Source organism: Gymnoscopelus braueri, assembly GCF_963280865.1.
Source record: "Gymnoscopelus braueri genome assembly, chromosome: 13".
Classification (NCBI taxonomy): Eukaryota; Metazoa; Chordata; class Actinopteri; order Myctophiformes; family Myctophidae; genus Gymnoscopelus; species Gymnoscopelus braueri.
In genome coordinates this window covers 11644270-11663640 of record NC_137615.1, presented here as the reverse complement: position 1 = coordinate 11663640, position 19371 = coordinate 11644270, and the positions used below count along the sequence as shown (strand labels likewise).

Here is a 19371-nt window from a genome sequence, read left to right as displayed (position 1 = left end):
CCAAATATTCCACATTTTATTTCAAGATTTGTTTGAAAATAACAGATCTACCAGCTTGTAAAAAGCTTGTAGATCAGCTATTTTCAAACAGCCAATGTAAAGGTTTGTGCTCTGTTGCTTATTTTGGGCTTGTTTTCATAGACCCCTGGTTGCTTATTTTTCTCATAGAATCTGGCAACACTGGCCCTACACTCACAATGGCAAAGGAGTGATGGACGATAAGCGTGAATCTTTTGTGCTTGCTCAAACGTTGAATCGTTTAATAGGAACATTGTAGGCCTGTTTATTGTGTAGCCTACTGCATCATTATGTGTTTGAACAGTTCGGATGTTGACTGAATTGCATTTAAACTGAACAAATCCACCCAAACAGACGGACGACGGTGCCGTGTATTTCCTGGAGGGAATGGAAAACATCTTCTGAGGAGCTGAGTTGTAGCATCTTCAACGTGTCGTGCGCCACCATGTTGAACCCAGTGGTCAAGTTACACAGAATAGGTATGTCTACGTTTAATTAACGTTACAGTTAGGTTTAGTAGATTTTTGTTAACACTTACTATGCATAAAGCATTAGGCTACAAGCTTATCCTACTGTACTTATAATGCATTTATAAAGCTGCTTATAACACCACAACAATAATAATAATAACTCAAATACTCATATTAATGATTTATAGCAATAAACATAGACATTCTAAAGCATTTCATGACTTAAGTAGGCCTATACATGATTGTAATCTGATTATAACACTGTAATTACAGTTAAAAGCACGATGCAATCATAAATATAACTCATACTCATGATTAATGATTTATAACAATCATAACACATTCTAAAGCATTTCATGACTTTAAATAAAGTATCAATTATTGTAATCTGCTTATGACACTGTAATTACAGTTAAAAGCTCTCTAGACGTAGGGGAGAGCCGCCATGTTTGTAACGCCTCATGGTTGCAACAAGCATGTTTTCTCTTGATTGGTCAATTTTCTCATAACGTCATCACATCAGTATGTGACCAGTGCTGTAATGAACGTGCCCAGGAAGTAGGAAGTATTTTCATCCAGACTAGAGAAAGTTATCGCAGAAAAACTGATTTATCTTAAAAAAATCCCCTTGAGTATCTTTGGTCTACAAATATTTCCTTTAATGTTGTCGAGCTAAAATCCACATGGTTGTCTGCATGTATCTGTTCTTCATCAGTTTACATCGTTTTATTACTCTATGCACGTTAGCTCTGTTCTGTAAACAAAGCCAAAGCAGTGGAGCACAGAGCGACCCGATTGTAACACCCATATGTTTAGGTGTAATCAATGGATTTTCCCATGGAATTTACTCAAACTGCTATCCCGGTAAGATTTAATGAATTCCTTACGTTTGATACATTATCTTATCACATCCTTGGTATAAAAACTATGTAAAACAGTTGCTTGAAATGAATATAATTGATTTAAGCTGAAAACGATTTGTTTAATGCCGTTTTTTAGCTATGTTACTTTTGTAACTATGGCTGTTACAATTAGTCTGATAAGCGCTTAACATGTAACGTCGGAACAGCGTCCACTTTCGGTTTAATAACTCACAACCTATTTTATCAATTGAAAAACTTTAAGTGGTTTATGATAGCAGACATGTGTAGGTTCTTTGCTTGAAAATATTACATATGTAGGTAAAACGATCGCCGAGTAAAAGACCGAAAGGTGAAAAATGTTACAATTGAAGCGGCCCTCCCCTACTCATAATGCAATCATAACACATTAAAAAGCTGTTTATAATGACTTACAAGGTCAAGTATCATTTCACTTCACTGGTCACTGACTCTTTCTTTTGCCCAGGATCCTAGTGCTATATAATGCTAGTTGTAATACATTCTAATCATTTTATAATGCATTATAGTGTTATTATAAATCACTATAAGTGGTCATTTGGGTGCTTTAAATAATGTTAAAAAATAAATAAAAAAAGACAATGCAACAACGATGCAGGCAGTGATGTTGAACACTACGTGTCCCAAGTGGTCTCTTTTAAAACCACCGGTAACGGGCCAAATGCCAGGCAATAAACGGTTACAAAGAGAAGAAAGTTACCAGGAGAATTGAGGGAGAGTAACAGGTGGTAAACAACGAGAGGAAGAGGGAGAGAATGTTTCACCCACTCGGGTGTAACTGCTGGAGTTGTATATAATGCAGCCTTTTGTCAGATGTGTAGATAAATTCCAACCTACAGCGTGCAAACAATTAAGTGAAATGGGAGACATTATAAAGTATACTCTCTACAGTTATGTTACAGCAGATAGGAATTTTTGCCGAGCCATGTGGCCCACATATAGGGCAGGAGCCTATCTCTTGTTTCTGTAGCGTGAGGCAGCTTGATGTACGAATACACCCCCTGGACATGACGCCAGTATGTCGCAGGGATTTACCCCCCAATCCAACCCTTGATACTGAGTGCCAAGCAGGGAGGCACTGGGTCCCATTTTTAGCATTTTTGGTGTATGACCCAGCAAGGGGATCGAATCCCGACCTCCCAATCTCAGGGCGGACACTCTAACCACAAGGCCACTGAGCTGGTTACAGTAGTGTAGGTCTGCTACAGTCACAACAGTCACAATGCGACGTGTTGTGATCTTGTAGATCAGCTACAGTATTTTCTATAGTGACCTGTATGCCAAAGTATAAATCAGATAATGTAATCTGTTATGATGCAAGTCTTGAATTCTGCTAAATCAGCCTGCAATATAACTGGTTAGCTGCAGCACAAATGTGCAGCCTATTTATCTCTCCTCCCCTCCTTTCTATTTTATGCTTTAATTATTGTACCTATCTTTTAACTGCAACGCTGATGAGCATGTACAATTAAGAATGTCACCCACCTTATTTGTAATGTGATGTGACAATGAAGATGAAGATTCTGATTGATTTTGATTCTGATATGCTGGGTATGTGCCAGCATAAGAGTAGCCTAACATTCTACTGTACCTCCTGAGAATGAAAGGCAAGCATAAAGTGCATCATAAAAATTATAATACTCATATTCCTGTAATCATAAAGGGTGTTTTTGTTTTTGTTTTGTTTTACAATGACCATGATATTTTAACCTAATAATGAACAATTGCTTCATAGAAATGCATAGTAGCTAGTACCTATCTATGTTTACTTCTTTATACATGATATGGAATCTAGTAGAGATATATTTGTTTGTTTGTTTGTTTAGATCAAACATTAGCAGCATTAACTACTAATGTTGGTGCTCCCCAGGGTTGTGTAAGCTCAGCTGTACTTTTCACCCTTTATACTGACAGCTGTCGTACTGAGGAATGTCTGTCTGAATGTCGCACTGACAAACCAGACCAATACATTCTAAAGTACTCTGATGATACAGTTTTGATTTCTCTTTTGGATAGTTCCAGTGATCCTGGACTGCACCAACATAGAGTAAATAAGGTGGTGGAGTGGAGTGATAACAAGACAGAGGAGATTGTTTTTGGTGCCCCACTAGAGATACACAGATCCCCCATTACTATTCATAGTGAACAGATCAACCAGGTATGTTCGTATACATACCTAGGAGTAGTAATTGACCACCTTCTGTCATGGAAAGACCAGATTGAATCAGTGGGTAAGAAGACAAAGCAAAGAGACTATTTCCTTCGCCGCCTGAGATCTTTTGGTGCTAGTAGACAGATTCTTCTTTTGTTTTTCACTTCTGTTATTATGAGTGTTCTTCAGTACTGTAGTACCACCTGGTATGGATGTCTGTCTGTAGCCTTAAAGTCACAACTGCTGCAGCAACTGAACATTTGTTCAAAGATTGTTGGAAAACCACTTCAGAGGCTCTATACATCTACGTATAATGACAGTATGATAAGGTTGGCAAGGAATATCACTTCAAACACTAGCCATGCTTTGTATGGAGAATATAGGTTGCTGACTTCAGGAAGGAGATACAGTGTTCCTACATACAATAAGGTCAAACTGAAGAGGTCCTTTGTCCATCAGACGACATTGAGGCTTAATCAGGAGTTGTAGGCTTGGGGTAGGCTGAGGGGTGGACATTGCTCTTGTCTTTGTATGTCTTTATGTATGTATTTTGTTTTGTTTTCTTGTGTCATGTCTAATGTGTGTACTGTTTATTGTTGCATACATGGCTGCTGGGTCGCAAGACAAATTTCAGTGTGAACTGACAATAAAGTATTATCGTATCGTATTATCATATCGTATTTGTTTGTTTTAGTTTTTGTCTTTCTCTTTATTATGATTATTATTATTGTTATTATTATTATTACATTTAATAAGGCTGGGCCGGGTAATCTTGAAAAGTGAATCAGAAAACAAGCCTAAATGTTACAAGCATGTTAGTCAGAAAATGATGACCAAGGATCATTATAAAGATGATGGACCTTCTTTGGTGTTTTATCATGCCCAGGTATCTACAACTCAAGGTTCTACCAACTTTCAATATCGCTTGAAGCTTGGGAATGTATTTTGGGTCACTGCCCTCTCTTTGAAAAACGTTTTACCCCTTCTGTTCCCTCTTTCTTTTTTGACAACTGAAGCTACAACCCATGTAACATAAGTTATTCTATTCCTTCATTTCAGACCAGTCTCTACTGTCCAGCCAGCAGGTGAAGATGAGTCCTCCAGCACTAGCCAGGACTGTTTCTATTAAACAGGAACCTGAAGACTACAAGGACCTCAGTAAGTTTCACGCTATAGCTTTCTTTTATAACTTCCTGTTAGGGATGTCGCCCTGTCGTCTTTAAACTATAGGGTTATTATGGAAAAAGTACCACAATAATAATAATGATGATGTCATGATGATAGGGATGGGCATTTGAAACATTTGTAAAAGTGTACACTTGGACAATGGCGGCTGGTCAGTGTAGGGCCCAAGGTGCCGCCCAACCTCTCCCAAACCTAGATCTTCATTGAATAAATATTACTTAAAAGAAAGAAAAAAATTATCATTATTATAATCATTTGTGGACCTTCTGTTCCCTCTTGTTTGACAGCCTTCATCTACGACCCATGTAACCTAACTTATTCTGTTCCTTCATATCAGACCAGTCTCTACAGTCCAGCCTGCAGGTGAAGATGAGTCCTCCAGCACCAGCCTGGACCGTTTCTATTAAACAGGAACCTGAAGACTACAAGGACCTCAGTAAGTTTCATGCTGTTTCATTCTGTCATTCTTACATTATTCCATTATTCTATTTCTGCCCTCCTTACCCTGCCTCTTTGTGGTCGGCAGCCACCAAGATCATAAGATCTCTGCTTAAAACCCGAAGCCACTAAGATCATAAGATCTCTGTTTAAAACCCTAACAGAATTGAGACACTGTAATTTTTTGTTGTTTTCTTTTTTTAGTATTTACCAAAGTATTGGTATGCATTTCTCACTAGTAAGGGTCTGTGTTTGGCTCAATCTGGGACACACGTGACACATATCATGCTTTGTTTTTCCTGTGTTCCAGGTGAAGCCATGGACAGAGAACTGCACCTGCAACGGATCCTCCAAATATTTAAAGAGGAAAGTGATGAGGAGGATTTCCTGGGATTCCCTGCCTCAGGTATGGACGAGGATAGTAGTATTCAAAATAGAACGGAAAGATGGAAAAAAGAGCCTTCCTTATTTTAGGGTTGATATTTATTTTTAAAACTCCTTAAACACAAGCATCCATATTCTTGGGGAAACGGCTGAAGGCTGCTTATCTATGCCCTGTTGTTCTAGCGTCTGGAACAGTCAAGAGACCAGTGCTAGAGGAAATGAGAGATCTGCCAAGCACATATTGCAGATAAATAAGCGGGTGCATTTAGTTATTTAAAAAACATTAAACAGCCAATAGAGGGACTTTAAAAATGGGGGCAATGTGTGCTCTCCGTCCGGTCTTTATCATCAACGTGCTACTGCGATCATGACAAGTTGTAACCGACAGTAAAGCAATAAAATTGTAGTTGATGTTACAACAGTAGTAGCTGTTACAACATGCTAGTGATAAAAGCGTCCATGAGATTTCCTGTGTCCGTCTGAGAGAGAAAAGAGCGAACTCTGACGATTGTTTATAGAATTATAAAATTATAGTTCAACCGTGGACTTGTCTCACGCAAAGAAATAGCCGTTGTAAGCTCGACAAATGGAGGATAGAGGACAAAATGTCTCACTGTCCAGGCGCCACACACCTGCCAAACTCTCGCGACCCCATTCTTAAGATTTATGCATGCAAGGTAAGGGGCTGGGTATCTGAGACGCAGCCAACCAGAGCCTCATTACTGGCAGACATAGACTGAGTGTGTGCGGTGTACTGTTGGTGAGTTTAAGTGAGCTGTCAGTGGATGAAACGTCCATTAATTTGGCTGATCGCCACAAAATTGCGCCCTCGCTTTTTATATAAAAATATTTGGGTTAAAAATATTTGGGTTAAATTTGGTCTTACCCGCCCGGGCAGTCCTTATTGGCAGATCCATCAGCTGACAGAAAATGTTAGGCATGTAATACAATGAATCAATAGAGTATCGAAGTCCTGACGTCACTCGTTCATCCCCTGGGTCACGGAAGTATTTTCTCTTTAGAAAATAACATTGGTCATCTTAGAATCGTCTCATATAAGAATTGTAGTCCAAAAATAAACAAACTGTCCCGGTGATATTGTCAGGGAGGTGGCTCTGTATCGTTTACGATAGTCACTCATATTTGATAGTCTGTTTCTGGCAAAAGGTTTATTACTTTGGCGACTGTAACATAAGCGTTTTCTCGCCTACAGTTGATGCTTCATATCCGTTTGAGTAATTTCCTTATTTGTGGAACACAGTTCTTATATGCTGCACTATTAAACACATCTATTTATGTACATTATGTATGAATAATCTGTTGTTTTCTATCTCAGATACCTGTTCTACCCTGCCCCCAGTGAAACCAAAACATCTCCGTTTTGACCAGTGCGGGAAAAGCTTCACCACAAAGTATCTCCTAGAAACACACCAGAGAATTCACACTAGAAAAAAACCTTACTGCTGTGGCCAGTGTGGAAAAAGCTTCACCACAAAGTTTCATCTTAAAGCACACCAGAGAGTTCACACTGGAGAAAGACCTTACAGCTGTGACCATTGTGGGAAATGCTTCAAACATGTGTCTCACCTTAAGACACACCAGAAAACCCATTCTGAAGAGAAGCCTAACTGCTGTGGCCAGTGCAGGAAAAGCTTTACCACAAAGTCTCTCTTAGAAACACACCAGATAATTCACACTAAAGAAAAACCTCACTGTTGTGGCCAGTGTGGGAAAAGCTTCACCACAAAGTTTCATCTTAAAGCACACCAGAGAGTTCACACTGGAGAAAGACCTTACAGCTGTGACCATTGTGGGAAATGCTTCAAACATGTGTCTCACCTTAAGACACACCAGAAAACCCATTCTGAAGAGAAGCCTAACTGCTGTGGCCAGTGCAGGAAAAGCTTTACCACAAAGTCTCTCTTAGAAACACACCAGAGAATTCACACTAAAGAAAAACCTCACTGCTGTGGCCAGTGCAGGAAAAGCTTTACCACAAAGTCTCTCTTAGAAACACACCAGAGAATTCACACTAAAGAAAAACCTCACTGTTGTGGCCAGTGTGGGAAAAGCTTCAAACAAGTGTCTCAACTTAGGTCACACCAGAAAATACATTCTGAAGAGAAGCCTTTCTGCTGTGAAGAATGTGGGAAGAGTTTTCGTCATAAACCAAGTTTAAACGGTCATCAGCGCATCCATACTGGAGAGAAACCTTTCTACTGTGACCAATGTGGGAAAAGTTATCGCACTTCAGGTGATTTAAAGTGTCATCAACGCCTCCATAGTGGAGAGAAGCCTTTCTCCTGTGGCGAATGTGGGAAGAGTTTTCGTCATCAAGCAAGTTTAAAGATTCATCAGCGCCTCCATACGGGAGAGAAACCGTTTTTCTGTGACCAATGTGGTATGAGTTTTCGTCAACGATCAAATTTAAAGACTCATCAGCGCATCCATACTGGAGAGAAGTCATACCACTGTGGCCAGTGTGGAAACAGTTTTGCCCACAAAGAAACATTAAAAAATCATCTGCTCCTCCACGCTGGAGAGAAGCCTTACTGCTGTGATCATTGTGGGAAGAGTTTTCGTTCTTCAAGTAAATTACATTTTCATAAGCTAATCCATACTGGAGAGAAGCCTTATTGCTGTGGCCAGTGTGGAAAACGCTTCATCCAAAGTAGTAAACTTAAGGAGCACCAGAAAATACACACTTCAGCGAAGCCTTACTTTTGTGAAGAATGTGGGAAGAGTTTTCGTCATTCAGGTGCATTTAAGTATCATAAGCGCATCCATACTGGAGAGAAGCCTTACTCCTGTGAACAATGTGGGAAGAGTTATCGTAATTCAAGTCAATTAAAGCGTCATCAGCGCATCCATACTGGAGAGAAACCTTTCTACTGTGACCAATGTGGGAAAAGTTATCGCACTTCAGGTGTTTTAAAGTGTCATCAACGCAGCCATAGTGGAGAGAAGCCTTTCTCCTGTGGCGAATGTGGGAAGAGTTTTCGTCATCAATCAAGTTTAAAGATTCATCAGCGCCTCCATACTGGAGAGAAGTCTTACTACTGTGATCAGTGTAAGAAAAGTTTTAGACACTTGAGTAGTCTTAAGTTACACCATAAATTAAAGCATACTCTCACAGAAGAGTATGCTCTAGAGAAGCCTTACTGGTGTGACCAGTGTGGGAATAGCTTCAAAACAACTTCTAGTCTCAAAATACACAAGAGAATTCACACTGGAGAGAAGCCTTACTGCTGTGAACAATGTGGGAAGAGTTTTACTCAGTCAGCACATTTAAAACGTCACAAGTGCATCCATATTGAAGAGCTTCATTAGGCGATCCAAGCCAAGTGGTTAGGGAGCATCCCACAGCAGGGCTGTGCAGTGACCACTGGAGGGTCAGGTGCTCAAATATCTCCAAAAGGGCACATCAAACAGTATTTTAAAACACTATACACCAGGATCTGAGGTAGTTCCTGGCAGTGCTATTCTAGTGGGATAGTGAACACAAAAAAAAAACTTTCACTACTGGTGAAAAGTGAAAATGAAACTGACAGATAGAGGCCAGCTCTCTTGTTTTCATAATTTTATATGTTAATATAATAGCAAAGTTATTATTTGTCAAACTGTTCTTGACAAGGGCCACAGGTGTTGGGCAAGCCCCCCAAAAAATAAACTTTAAGCATTAGGCTCAAAGGGGCAGGTGCTCAAGCCACCAAAGATGCGCAAAATCTCTGCGTATGTGCGTGCAGCTTCATTCAGAATAGCTTATTATTTTTACTCCTTTGTTTTATATCAATTTAGTTGTCATTGTAATTTAATCCACCCCACACATTTCTGTGTTGCCAATGCTGTTGATTTACCCTACTGCCTCACTTGACACTGGGCAGTCCCCACCAGTCTCTGGCCTCTCCCAGAGTTAGTGTCAAAGTGTGATGATATAAATGCACCATTTATCATTTATTAAATATATGATGAGTTTAGGATGAACTTGGAAAAACAACTCACCTAAAATGTACCAGGGGCAGCGGTGGAGCTGGCCCTTCCAACAAGCTACAGAAATGATAGCCCTACCAACCATGATAGAATTTTCATTCTTACTTTTGCTTGAGATATTCCTTTGATAAAGGCATTGAGACTATTTATACGTTTTCACTGCCATCTGGAACGTTTCTATATATTTCACTCAACTCACACCTGGAATATTTGAATAGCTGACCTGTTTTCCTTGTTCTGTCTTTCTATAATCTTCCCTTTACTGAAAACTAAAATGATGGGAGCTTGTATGAAAAATAATTTCACTCACTTTTTAAAAACCTGTAAACCTGTCAAATGACAATAAAACTACTTAAGATCTGTGCTTGACTTGTTTTTAGAGGCTTATGACTTAAAGCTTGAAGCTAACTCCACTACTATACACAAATATTGAACTTTTGACTGCACTACATTTCTAGGAAGGGACACACAGGACCCAATCTGGCAAGAATACATTATGAATAAATCACTTACGCCCTTTTTTTTAAATGTGAAAACAATTGATCTTCAACCTCACCATGTTCCATCGCAACATGTTTTGATCTTGTAAATCAGCTATTTTCACCTTTTCCCCAGATTTATTTGATTTATTTCATTATTGTAATGCATTGATATTAAAAATAAAATGTGTACTTTTGAATACATTGTTTGTAAACGCTTGCACTTTTTAATACTTGAGTATTTGGAAAAGGAAGTAGTCCAGTACTTTCACTTTTAAGTTGAGTAAGTAATAGTTAAAAAGGAGTATGTATACTTTGACTCAACTACTGGGGTTGAGTACTTTGTCTACCACTGAGTGCAGGTACAGTTTGGTACAGTGGGGATCTGAAACGTCTTACAGTCTCCTATACATTGCAAACTTGACACATTGAATCACTCCACGGAAATGCACACAATTATTCATGATTATTATTATAATTATTCATGCCTCCGTCCTACTCCTCCCGTTCAACATTTCCCGCTGACAGGCTTCGACCCCAGCCCATAGGAGTATGGTGAGCAACACCCTCCCCTTCAGGCTGACAGTGCCGTGGCATTAGTCAGACAGTCTATTGTTCCAAAGTACCATTGTAACTAAGCCATTATAACCAAGCCAAGTCAGCAGCCAGTGTCATGGACAGCTTTCACTATGACCTAAGAGTGGTTAGGCCACTTAAGGGCATGAGTTCACTGGTGCAGGTGCTGAAGACCACAGGACAGTGATATGTAGTATTGATAATTTGTAGGGGGGTAGGTTAAGACTTAGACAGGGGCCATTTTCGAATTGCAGCCTCCTGAAGGTGTATTTAGGGCAGTTTTGAAAGTGAGTAGGGTTTTACACTCCTTTACTCCTTTTGGTAGGGCATTCCACATTTTTGATGAATAGCATGAGAACGAGTTCATTCCCTTAGTTGAGCCAAATCTGGGTTGAACATGATTTGTGGAGCTGCCTCTGGTGTTATGATCATGGACTTCATTAACATTTTGGAAGTATTTTGACAAATACAGGGGGATCCCAATGTTGTGGTGTATCTTGAAGACCAGGCCTATAGCAAGTTGCTGTACTCTGTCCTCAACCCTAAGCCATATCCAATCCTAGCAAAATGAGGTTAGATGGGTTTTGTGATTGAGGCCAAGAAGTAGCCTTACAAGTTTGTTTTGGGATGTTTGGAGCCTTGTTTTTAAGGCCATGGAGGTGTTGTGATATGAAGTGCATGCATAATCATAATAACCTTGTATGAGGGCCCCTGCAAGACTTTTCAGAGTATTCTTACTGACTAGACGATCAATCCTCCACAAATAGCGTGTTTTTTGGTTGACCTTTTTGATCGCTCTTTCTGCGTTTTTGTTACCGGAGAGGTTTGCCTCCAAGATGGAACCCAGGTAGGTAATTTCCTCCTTTCTTGTGATAACATCATCACCCACTTTGATCGTGAAACTCTCAGCCTTGCTAAGGTTAGGACTGGACCCAAAGAGGATGGATTCAGTTTTACCCAGGTGTAATGAAAGTTTGTTGTCGGAGAGCCAGATGCAGATCTTGTTGAGTTCAGCAGCCTGTCTCTGTCCGAGACTAGCAGGGCCGAGTCATCTGCGAACAGGAACAGTTTGCAGTCGCAGGCTGAATACATATCATTCACATATATCAGGAACAGTAAAGTCCCTAGTATACTTCCTTGAGGAACACCACAAGTCACTGGGAGGGGAGGGGACTGGGTGCCGTTTACTTCCACCACTTGCTCCCTCCCTTCCAGGTAGGATCTCATCCAGTTTACAGACGTATCATCAAAACCTATTGCTTTGAGCTTGTTGATCATAATTGGGTTATTAACGGTGTCAAAGGCCTTCTGGAGGTCCAGCATGACCATGCCGAAATATTTGCCCTTGTCGACATCTTGTTTGATAGAGTCGTTCAAATAGAGAAGGCATGTGTCAGTGGAGTGGTTTGTTCTGAAGCTACATGAAGATGTGTTTGTGTATTGTTATGTGTTTCATCAGGCCTTCCCAGCACATAATAGAGGTTGACCACGCTGGGAGATGAGGTTGGAGGAGTCCATCTGCGTGATGGAGGCACTTAGGTCTATACCCTTTAATTCCATTTCTTATTTGTAAAGTTATATTCTTCAAAAAGTGAAGAATAATCAGTCATTCATATCATAGGCATATAGGCCTATACCAGGGGTCTTCAGGCCTGTGTAGCCTAAATTTAAGTATTTTCTTTGTTTGTTTACACGTTTTCTATTAATAGCCAATGTTGGGTCACCAGAGATTTCGACCCAGGACAATTCGCCCAGCCGCGAATTTGAGTCAGCTCGACCCAAATTTACCGGGTCGAATTATCTGTGTAACCCCTAGAGGGTAGTAGAGTACAAGGTGACGGTGGTGAGGTCCTGAAGGTACAAGGTGACGGTGAGGTCCTGAGTATATTTAAGAGTAAATATTGTAAGCATGCTCCCCCAGTTGCATACTTTTTTTTAAAGTTTTTTTGTAAACCTTCTTTTCTAAATGAAATAATAATGTATGCCTTACAGCTCCGCGGAGCTGCCGGCGGCGCCAGCTTTGGGAGTGTGCTGCGTTTGTGTAACGCAGTCCCCACCAATATTATTTGCGATTCTGTGCCTATCGGTACATAACTCGGACGGCGCTTAGTTGAATAGCAGACCATCGGCCGGTCGTCGCGGGCACTCGCGCCTGGAGGCGCTCGGGCGCGACTCCTTGGCCTCAAGGTCTGCTGATTCGGCGCGCCTCCGTCATGGTCCAAAACTATACTTTATCTCAATGGCTGTGCTTGAAAGCCTTTGGGCTTGTTTCACCCTGACAGACAAATAATAATTGTTTGGTAAATCAATGTACATATTATTATTATTACGTCTCTGTCTCTCTCTCTCTCTCTCTGTCTCTCTCTCTCGCGGTCCGGGTCGAAATGTCAGGTCCAAGCGGGTCGAAAGCGGGTCGAATGGTCCGGGTCGAATCGTCCTGGGTCGAAATCTCTGGTGACCCAATGTTGTATAGTGATAATGTGTATTTTCAGACATTTAATCACTTGAAACGTCAATCATTTTTTCACCTTTTGTCTGCACTACTCCCCCTCCCCCCCTCTACACCAACTTCGGCAATCTACGAGCTTTTATATAGGCTATTGCTGGTTAGAGCTATAGGCTACTAAAGCCCACAAACTTGGAGAAGCACGCAAGCAAGAATAATATAATGCTGGAATATCACGTGAATTAAAACGAGCGCTCCCTCGTTCCCTCCGCACGTCCCAGCGGTAGGGGGCGGGTTTGTTTTAGCCCCCCACTTCCAGTGTTGCCATGTCCGCTTATTATAAGCGACTTTTGGCTTGTTTTTTCTGTATCTTCCAAATATTCCACATTTTATTTCAAGATTTGTTTGAAAATAACAGATCTACCAGCTTGTAAAAAGCTTGTAGATCAGCTATTTTCAAACAGCCAATGTAAAGGTTTGTGCTCTGTTGCTTATTTTGGGCTTGTTTTCATAGACCCCTGGTTGCTTATTTTTCTCATAGAATCTGGCAACACTGGCCCTACACTCACAATGGCAAAGGAGTGATGGACGATAAGCGTGAATCTTTTGTGCTTGCTCAAACGTTGAATCGTTTAATAGGAACATTGTAGGACTGTTTATTGTGTATCCTACTGCATCATTATGTGTTTGAACAGTTCGGATGTTGACTGAATTGCATTTAAACTGAACAAATCCACCCAAACAGACGGACGACGGTGCCGTGTATTTCCTGGAGGGAATGGAAAACATCTTCTGAGGAGCTGAGTTGTAGCATCTTCAACGTGTCGTGCGCCACCATGTTGAACCCAGTGGTCAAGTTATACAGAATAGGTATGTCTAAGTTTAATTAACGTTACAGTTAGGTTTAGTAGATTGTTTGTAGTAGTTTGTTAACACTTACTATGCATAAAGCATTAGGCTACAATCTTAGCCTACTGTAGCCTACTTATAATGCATTTATAAAGCTGCTTTAACACAACAATAATAATAATAACTCAAATACTCATATTAATGATTTATAGCAATAAACATAAAGACATTCTAAAGCATTTCATGACTTAAGTAGGCCTATACATGATTGTAATCTGATTATAACACTGTAATTACAGTTAAAAGCACGATGCAATCATAAATATAACTCATACTCATGATTAATGATTTATAACAATCATAACACATTCTAAAGCATTTCATGACTTTAAATAAAGTATCAATTATTGTAATCTGCTTATGACACTGTAATTACAGTTAAAAGCTCTCTAGACGTACTCATAATTGATTGATTGATTGAAATTTTTATTAGGCAAAAGAATGTAAAACAACACAGTTACATTTATAATGCTTTTGTCTAAAAGGTCCGGCCAAAAAAGTCCTTGTGGACTTGTTTCCGTTGGGGTCCTTGAGTTAATTTCATAGACATATATAGTAGCAACCAAACAGTTCAAAAATCAACATGAAAATACAGATAATACATAAAAAATACCACTATGTACAAAAAAAGCATTTAAAAAATATATGTACAAAAAAGGGGGGGGGGAGCATGGAAAAATAAAAATTATATACACAAAAAGCATGAGGAAATACAAAATATGTACAAAAAGAGGAGGGGGGGGGGTCGTCTGTCTACAGGGAAACTGGTACTAGCTCCTCTTTCGGCCTCCAGAAAGATGGGTTTTTAGGGCTGTTTTTAATGAGCCCAGCGAACTGCATTTTTTGAGGGATGGGGTTAGACTATTCCATTCCTTAGTGGCTGTGCTATAGAAGGAGAATTTGCCCATGTTTGTTTTATGGGTGGGTGGTACTAGCCCCTACGGAACCTCTCCCTCCGCTAAGTAGCTCCGAGATGAGGTCCCTCTTTAATTCCTGCCGGCTGCGGTAGACATTTTCCAGTTTTACATGTTTCTTACCCCTTTCTGCACATCGTATCCAAAAAGCAAAGCAATTGCGCCACTCTCTCAGATGTTTTAAGCTCTAGCGGAACATAACAGCTTCCAACGTGTTGAAGAAAGTATTTAATTTGCATCGGATTTCATCCGGTTCCATGTTTTTAAGACATTGCGCAAGAGTTGCGCCCGTAGAGATAACATTACTGATTACCCTACTGGTCAAATGTTGAATTGCATCTTCTAATGCAAAATATTATGGAACCAGATGAAATCCGATGCAAATTAAATACTTTCTTCAACACGTTGGAAGCTGTTATGTTCCGCTAGAGCTTAAAACATCTGAGAGAGTGGCGCAATTGCTTTGCTTTTTGGATACGATGTGCAGAAAGGGGTAAGAAACATGTAAAACTGGAAAATGTGCGAAAATGTCTACCGCAGCCGGCAGGAATTAAAGAGGGACCTCATCTCGGAGCTACTTAGCGGAGGGAGAGGTTCCGTAGGGGCTAGGGTGGTACCAGATTGTTGAATGCAATCATAACACATTAAAAAGCTGTTTATAATGACTTACAAGGTCAAGTATCATTTCACTTCACTGGTCACTGACACTTTCTTTTGCCCAGGATCCTAGTGCTATATAATGCTAGTTGTAATACATTCTAATAATTTTATAATGCATTATAGTGTTATTATAAATCACTATAAGTGGTCATTTGGGTGCTTTAAATAATGTTAAAAAAAAAAAAAAAAAAGACAATGCAACAACGATGCAGGCAGTGATGTTAATCACTACGTGTCCCAAGTGGTCTCTTTTAAAACCACCGGTAACGGGCCAAATGCCAGGCAATAAACGGTTACAAAGAGAAGAAAGTTACCAGGAGAATTGAGGGAGTGTAACAGGTGGTAAACAACGAGAGGAAGAGGGAGAGAATGTTTCACCCACTCGGGTGTAACTGCTGGAGTTGTATATAATGCAGCCTTTTGTCAGATGTGTAGATCAATTCCAACCTACAGCGTGCATACAATTAAGTGAAATGGGAGAAATTATAAAGTATACTCTCTACAGTTATGTTACAGCAGTGTATAGTAAGCCTTGTGGCCCACATATAGGGCAGGAGCCTATCTCTTGTTTCTGTAGCGTGAGGCAGCTTGATGTACGAATACACCCCCTGGACATGATGCCAGTATGTCACAGGGATTTACCCCCCAATCCAACCCTTGATACTGAGTGCCAAGCAGGGAGGCACCAGGTCCTATTTTTAGCATCTTTGGTGTATGACCCAGCAAGGGGATCGAATCCCGACAGGCCACTGAGCTGGGCACAGTAGTGTAGGTCTGCTACAGTCACAACAGTCACAACAGTTCACAACAGTCACAATGCGATGTGTTGTGATCTTGTAGATCAGCTACAGTATTTTCTATAGTGACCTGTATGCCAAAGTATAAATCAGATTTTAATCTGTTATGAATGATGCAAAAGTCATGAATTCTGCTAAATCAGCCTGCAATATAACTGGTTAGCTGCAGCACAAATGTGTATTTATCTCTCCTCCCCTCCTTTCTATTTTATGCTTTAATTATTGTACCTATCTTTTAACTGCAACGCTGATGAGCATGCACAATTAAGAATGTCACCCTTCTTATTTGTAATGTGATGTGACATGAAGATAGATTCTGATTGATTCTGTTTCTGATTCTGATATGCTGGGTCTGTGCCAGCATAACCCTAATGCTAAGAGTAGCTTAACATTATATTTCTACTGTACCTCCTGAGAATGAAAGGCAAGCAGAAAGTGCATCATAAAAATAATAATACTCATAGCCGATATTTTACCCTCCTGCAATCATAATGGGTGTTTTTTTGTTTGTTCTTTTTTACAATGACCATAATATTTTAACCTAATAATGAACAATTGCTTCATAGAAATACATAGTAGCTATGGTTCCTTCTTTACACATGATATGGAATAGGTAGAGATATTTTTGTTTTGTTTTTTTGTTTTTGTCTTTCTCTTTATTATCATTATAATATTTCACTGTGCCTGGTAATCTTGAAAAGCCACTGGCCCTCCAAAAGGGCCAGAACAGGAGGGCCAGTGAATCAGAAAACAAGCCTAATTGTTACAACAATGTTACTCAGAAAATGAAGACTAAGGATCATTATAAATATGATAGACATTCTTTGGTGTTTTATCATGCCCAGGTATCTACAACTCAAGGTTTTACCAACGTTCAATATCGCTTGAAGCTTGGGAATGTATTTTGGGTCACTGCCCTCTCTTTGAAAAACGTTTTACACCTTCTGTTCCCTCTTTCTTTTTTGACAACTTTAGCTACAACCCATAAGATAACATAAGTTATTCTATTCCTTCATTTCAGACCAGTCTCTACTGTCCAGCCTTCAGGTGAAGATGAGTCCTCCAGCACTAGCCAGGACTGTTTCTATTAAACAGGAACCTGAAGACTACAAGGACCTCAGTAAGTTTCATGCTATAGCTTTCTTTTATAACTTCCTGTTAGGGATGTCACCCTGTTGTCTTTAAACTATAGGGTTATTATGGAAAAAGTATCACAATAATGATGATAAGGATGGGCATTTGAAACATTTGTAAACGTGTACACTTGGACAATGGCGGCTGGTCAGTGGAGGACGCTAGGGTGCCGCCCAACCTCTCCCAAACATAGATCTTCATTGAATAAATATTTAAAGAAAGAAAAGAATAATCATTATTATAATCATCTGTGGCACCTTCTGTTCCCTCTTGTTTGACAGCCTTCATCTACGACCCATGAAACCTAACTTATTCTGTTCCTTCATTTCAGACCAGTCTCTACAGTCCAGCCTGCAGGTGAAGATGAGTCCTGCAGCACCAACCAGGACCGTGTCTATTAAACAGGAACCTGAAGACTACAAGGACCTCAGTAAGTTTCATGATGTTTCATTATTTCATTCTTACATTATTTCTTGCTTTCTGCCCCCTTACCCTGCCTCTTTGTGGTCGGCAGCCACCAAGATCATAAGATCTCTGTTTAAAACCTGAACAGAATTGAGACACTGTAATTTTTTTTTGTTGTTTTTTTGTTTTTACCCAAGGTGGTATGCATTTCTCACTAGTAAGGGTCTGTGTTTGGCTCCATCTGGGACACACGTGACACATATCATGTTTTGTTTTTCCTATGTTCCAGGTGAAGCCATGGACAGAGAACTGCACCTGCAACAGATCCTCCAAATATTTAAAGAGGAAAGTGATGAGGAGGATTTCCTGGGATTCCCTGCCTCAGGTATGGACGAGGATAGTAGTAGTAAAAATAGAACGGAAAGTTGGAAAAAAGAGCCTTCCTTATTTTAGGGTCGATATTTATTTTTAAAAGTCCTTTAACACAAGCACCCGTATTCGGGGGAAACGGCTGAAGGCTGCTTATCCATGACCTTTCGTTCTAGCGTCTGGAACAGTCAAGAGACCAGTGCCTGAGGAAATGAGAGATCTGCCAAGCACATACCTAAGAAGCATTGCAGATAAATAAGCTTGTGCATTTAGTGATTTAAAAACCAATAAAAGGACCTTAAAATCAATTCTAAAACTAACAGCCAATAGAGCGTCGCAGTTCCCGCCCACTTCCTGTTTTTTTTGGTGCCGGAAGAAAAAACTCAATGCATTTTTCCATTGACATTTCCAAAAATATTTATATCTATTAATTTAAGCCTCGAATCAAGCCATCATGAGATGACATGAATCATGACCATAAAACGTTTTTTTCTGTGATTTTTTTTTATTTTATATTTAATTATATGATATACTATATTTAATAAATACCCTTTGTTTTGCCGTTTTCAACAAAAAAAATCACAGAATCAAACGTGTTATGGTTATGATTCATGTCATGTCATGATGGCTTGATTCAAGGCTTAAATTAATAGATATAAATAGTTTTGGAAATGTCAATGGAAAAATGCATTGAGTTTTTTCTTCCGGCACCAAAAAAAACAGGAAGTGGGCGGGAACTGCGACGCTCTATAGAGGGACTTTAAAATGGGGGCAATGTGTGCTCTCCGTCCGGGTCTTCATCATCACGCATGCTGCTGCGTTCAGGACAAGCTGTAACCGACAGGAGAGCGATACAATTGTAGTTGATGTTACATCAGTAGTAGTAACCTGCTAGTGATAAAAGCATCCATGAGCTTTTCTGTGTCCGTCTGAGAGAGAAAAGATAGCCGTTGTCAGCTCGACAAATGGAGGATAGAGGACAAAGAACGTCTCACTCACCAGGCGCCACACACCTGCCAAACTCCCACGACTCCATTCATAAGATTCATGCATCCAAGGTAAGGGGCTGGGTTATCTGAGACGCCAACCAGAGCCTCATTACTGGCAGACAGAGACTGAGGGTGTGTACGGTGTACTGGTGGTGAG

At 40.0% G+C, this 19371-nt stretch overlaps 1 protein-coding gene across 1 annotated transcript in view; it reads left to right on the top strand.

Moving 5' to 3' along the window:
* Positions 1 to 277: 277 nt before the first annotated feature.
* The window catches only part of LOC308098593 (uncharacterized protein), a gene marked incomplete at its 3' end in the record, with an annotated part of 39458 nt that continues 20364 nt past the window's right edge, over positions 278 to 19371 (top strand). Inside the window, exons 1-5 of the mRNA XM_080447003.1 lie at positions 278 to 497; positions 4599 to 4697; positions 5062 to 5160; positions 5473 to 5568; positions 18146 to 18241. Of these exons, the coding sequence (XP_080303129.1) occupies positions 464 to 497; positions 4599 to 4697; positions 5062 to 5160; positions 5473 to 5568; positions 18146 to 18241 (424 nt within the window). The 5' untranslated portion in view covers positions 278 to 463. The remainder of the gene's footprint in view (positions 498 to 4598; positions 4698 to 5061; positions 5161 to 5472; positions 5569 to 18145; positions 18242 to 19371) is intronic.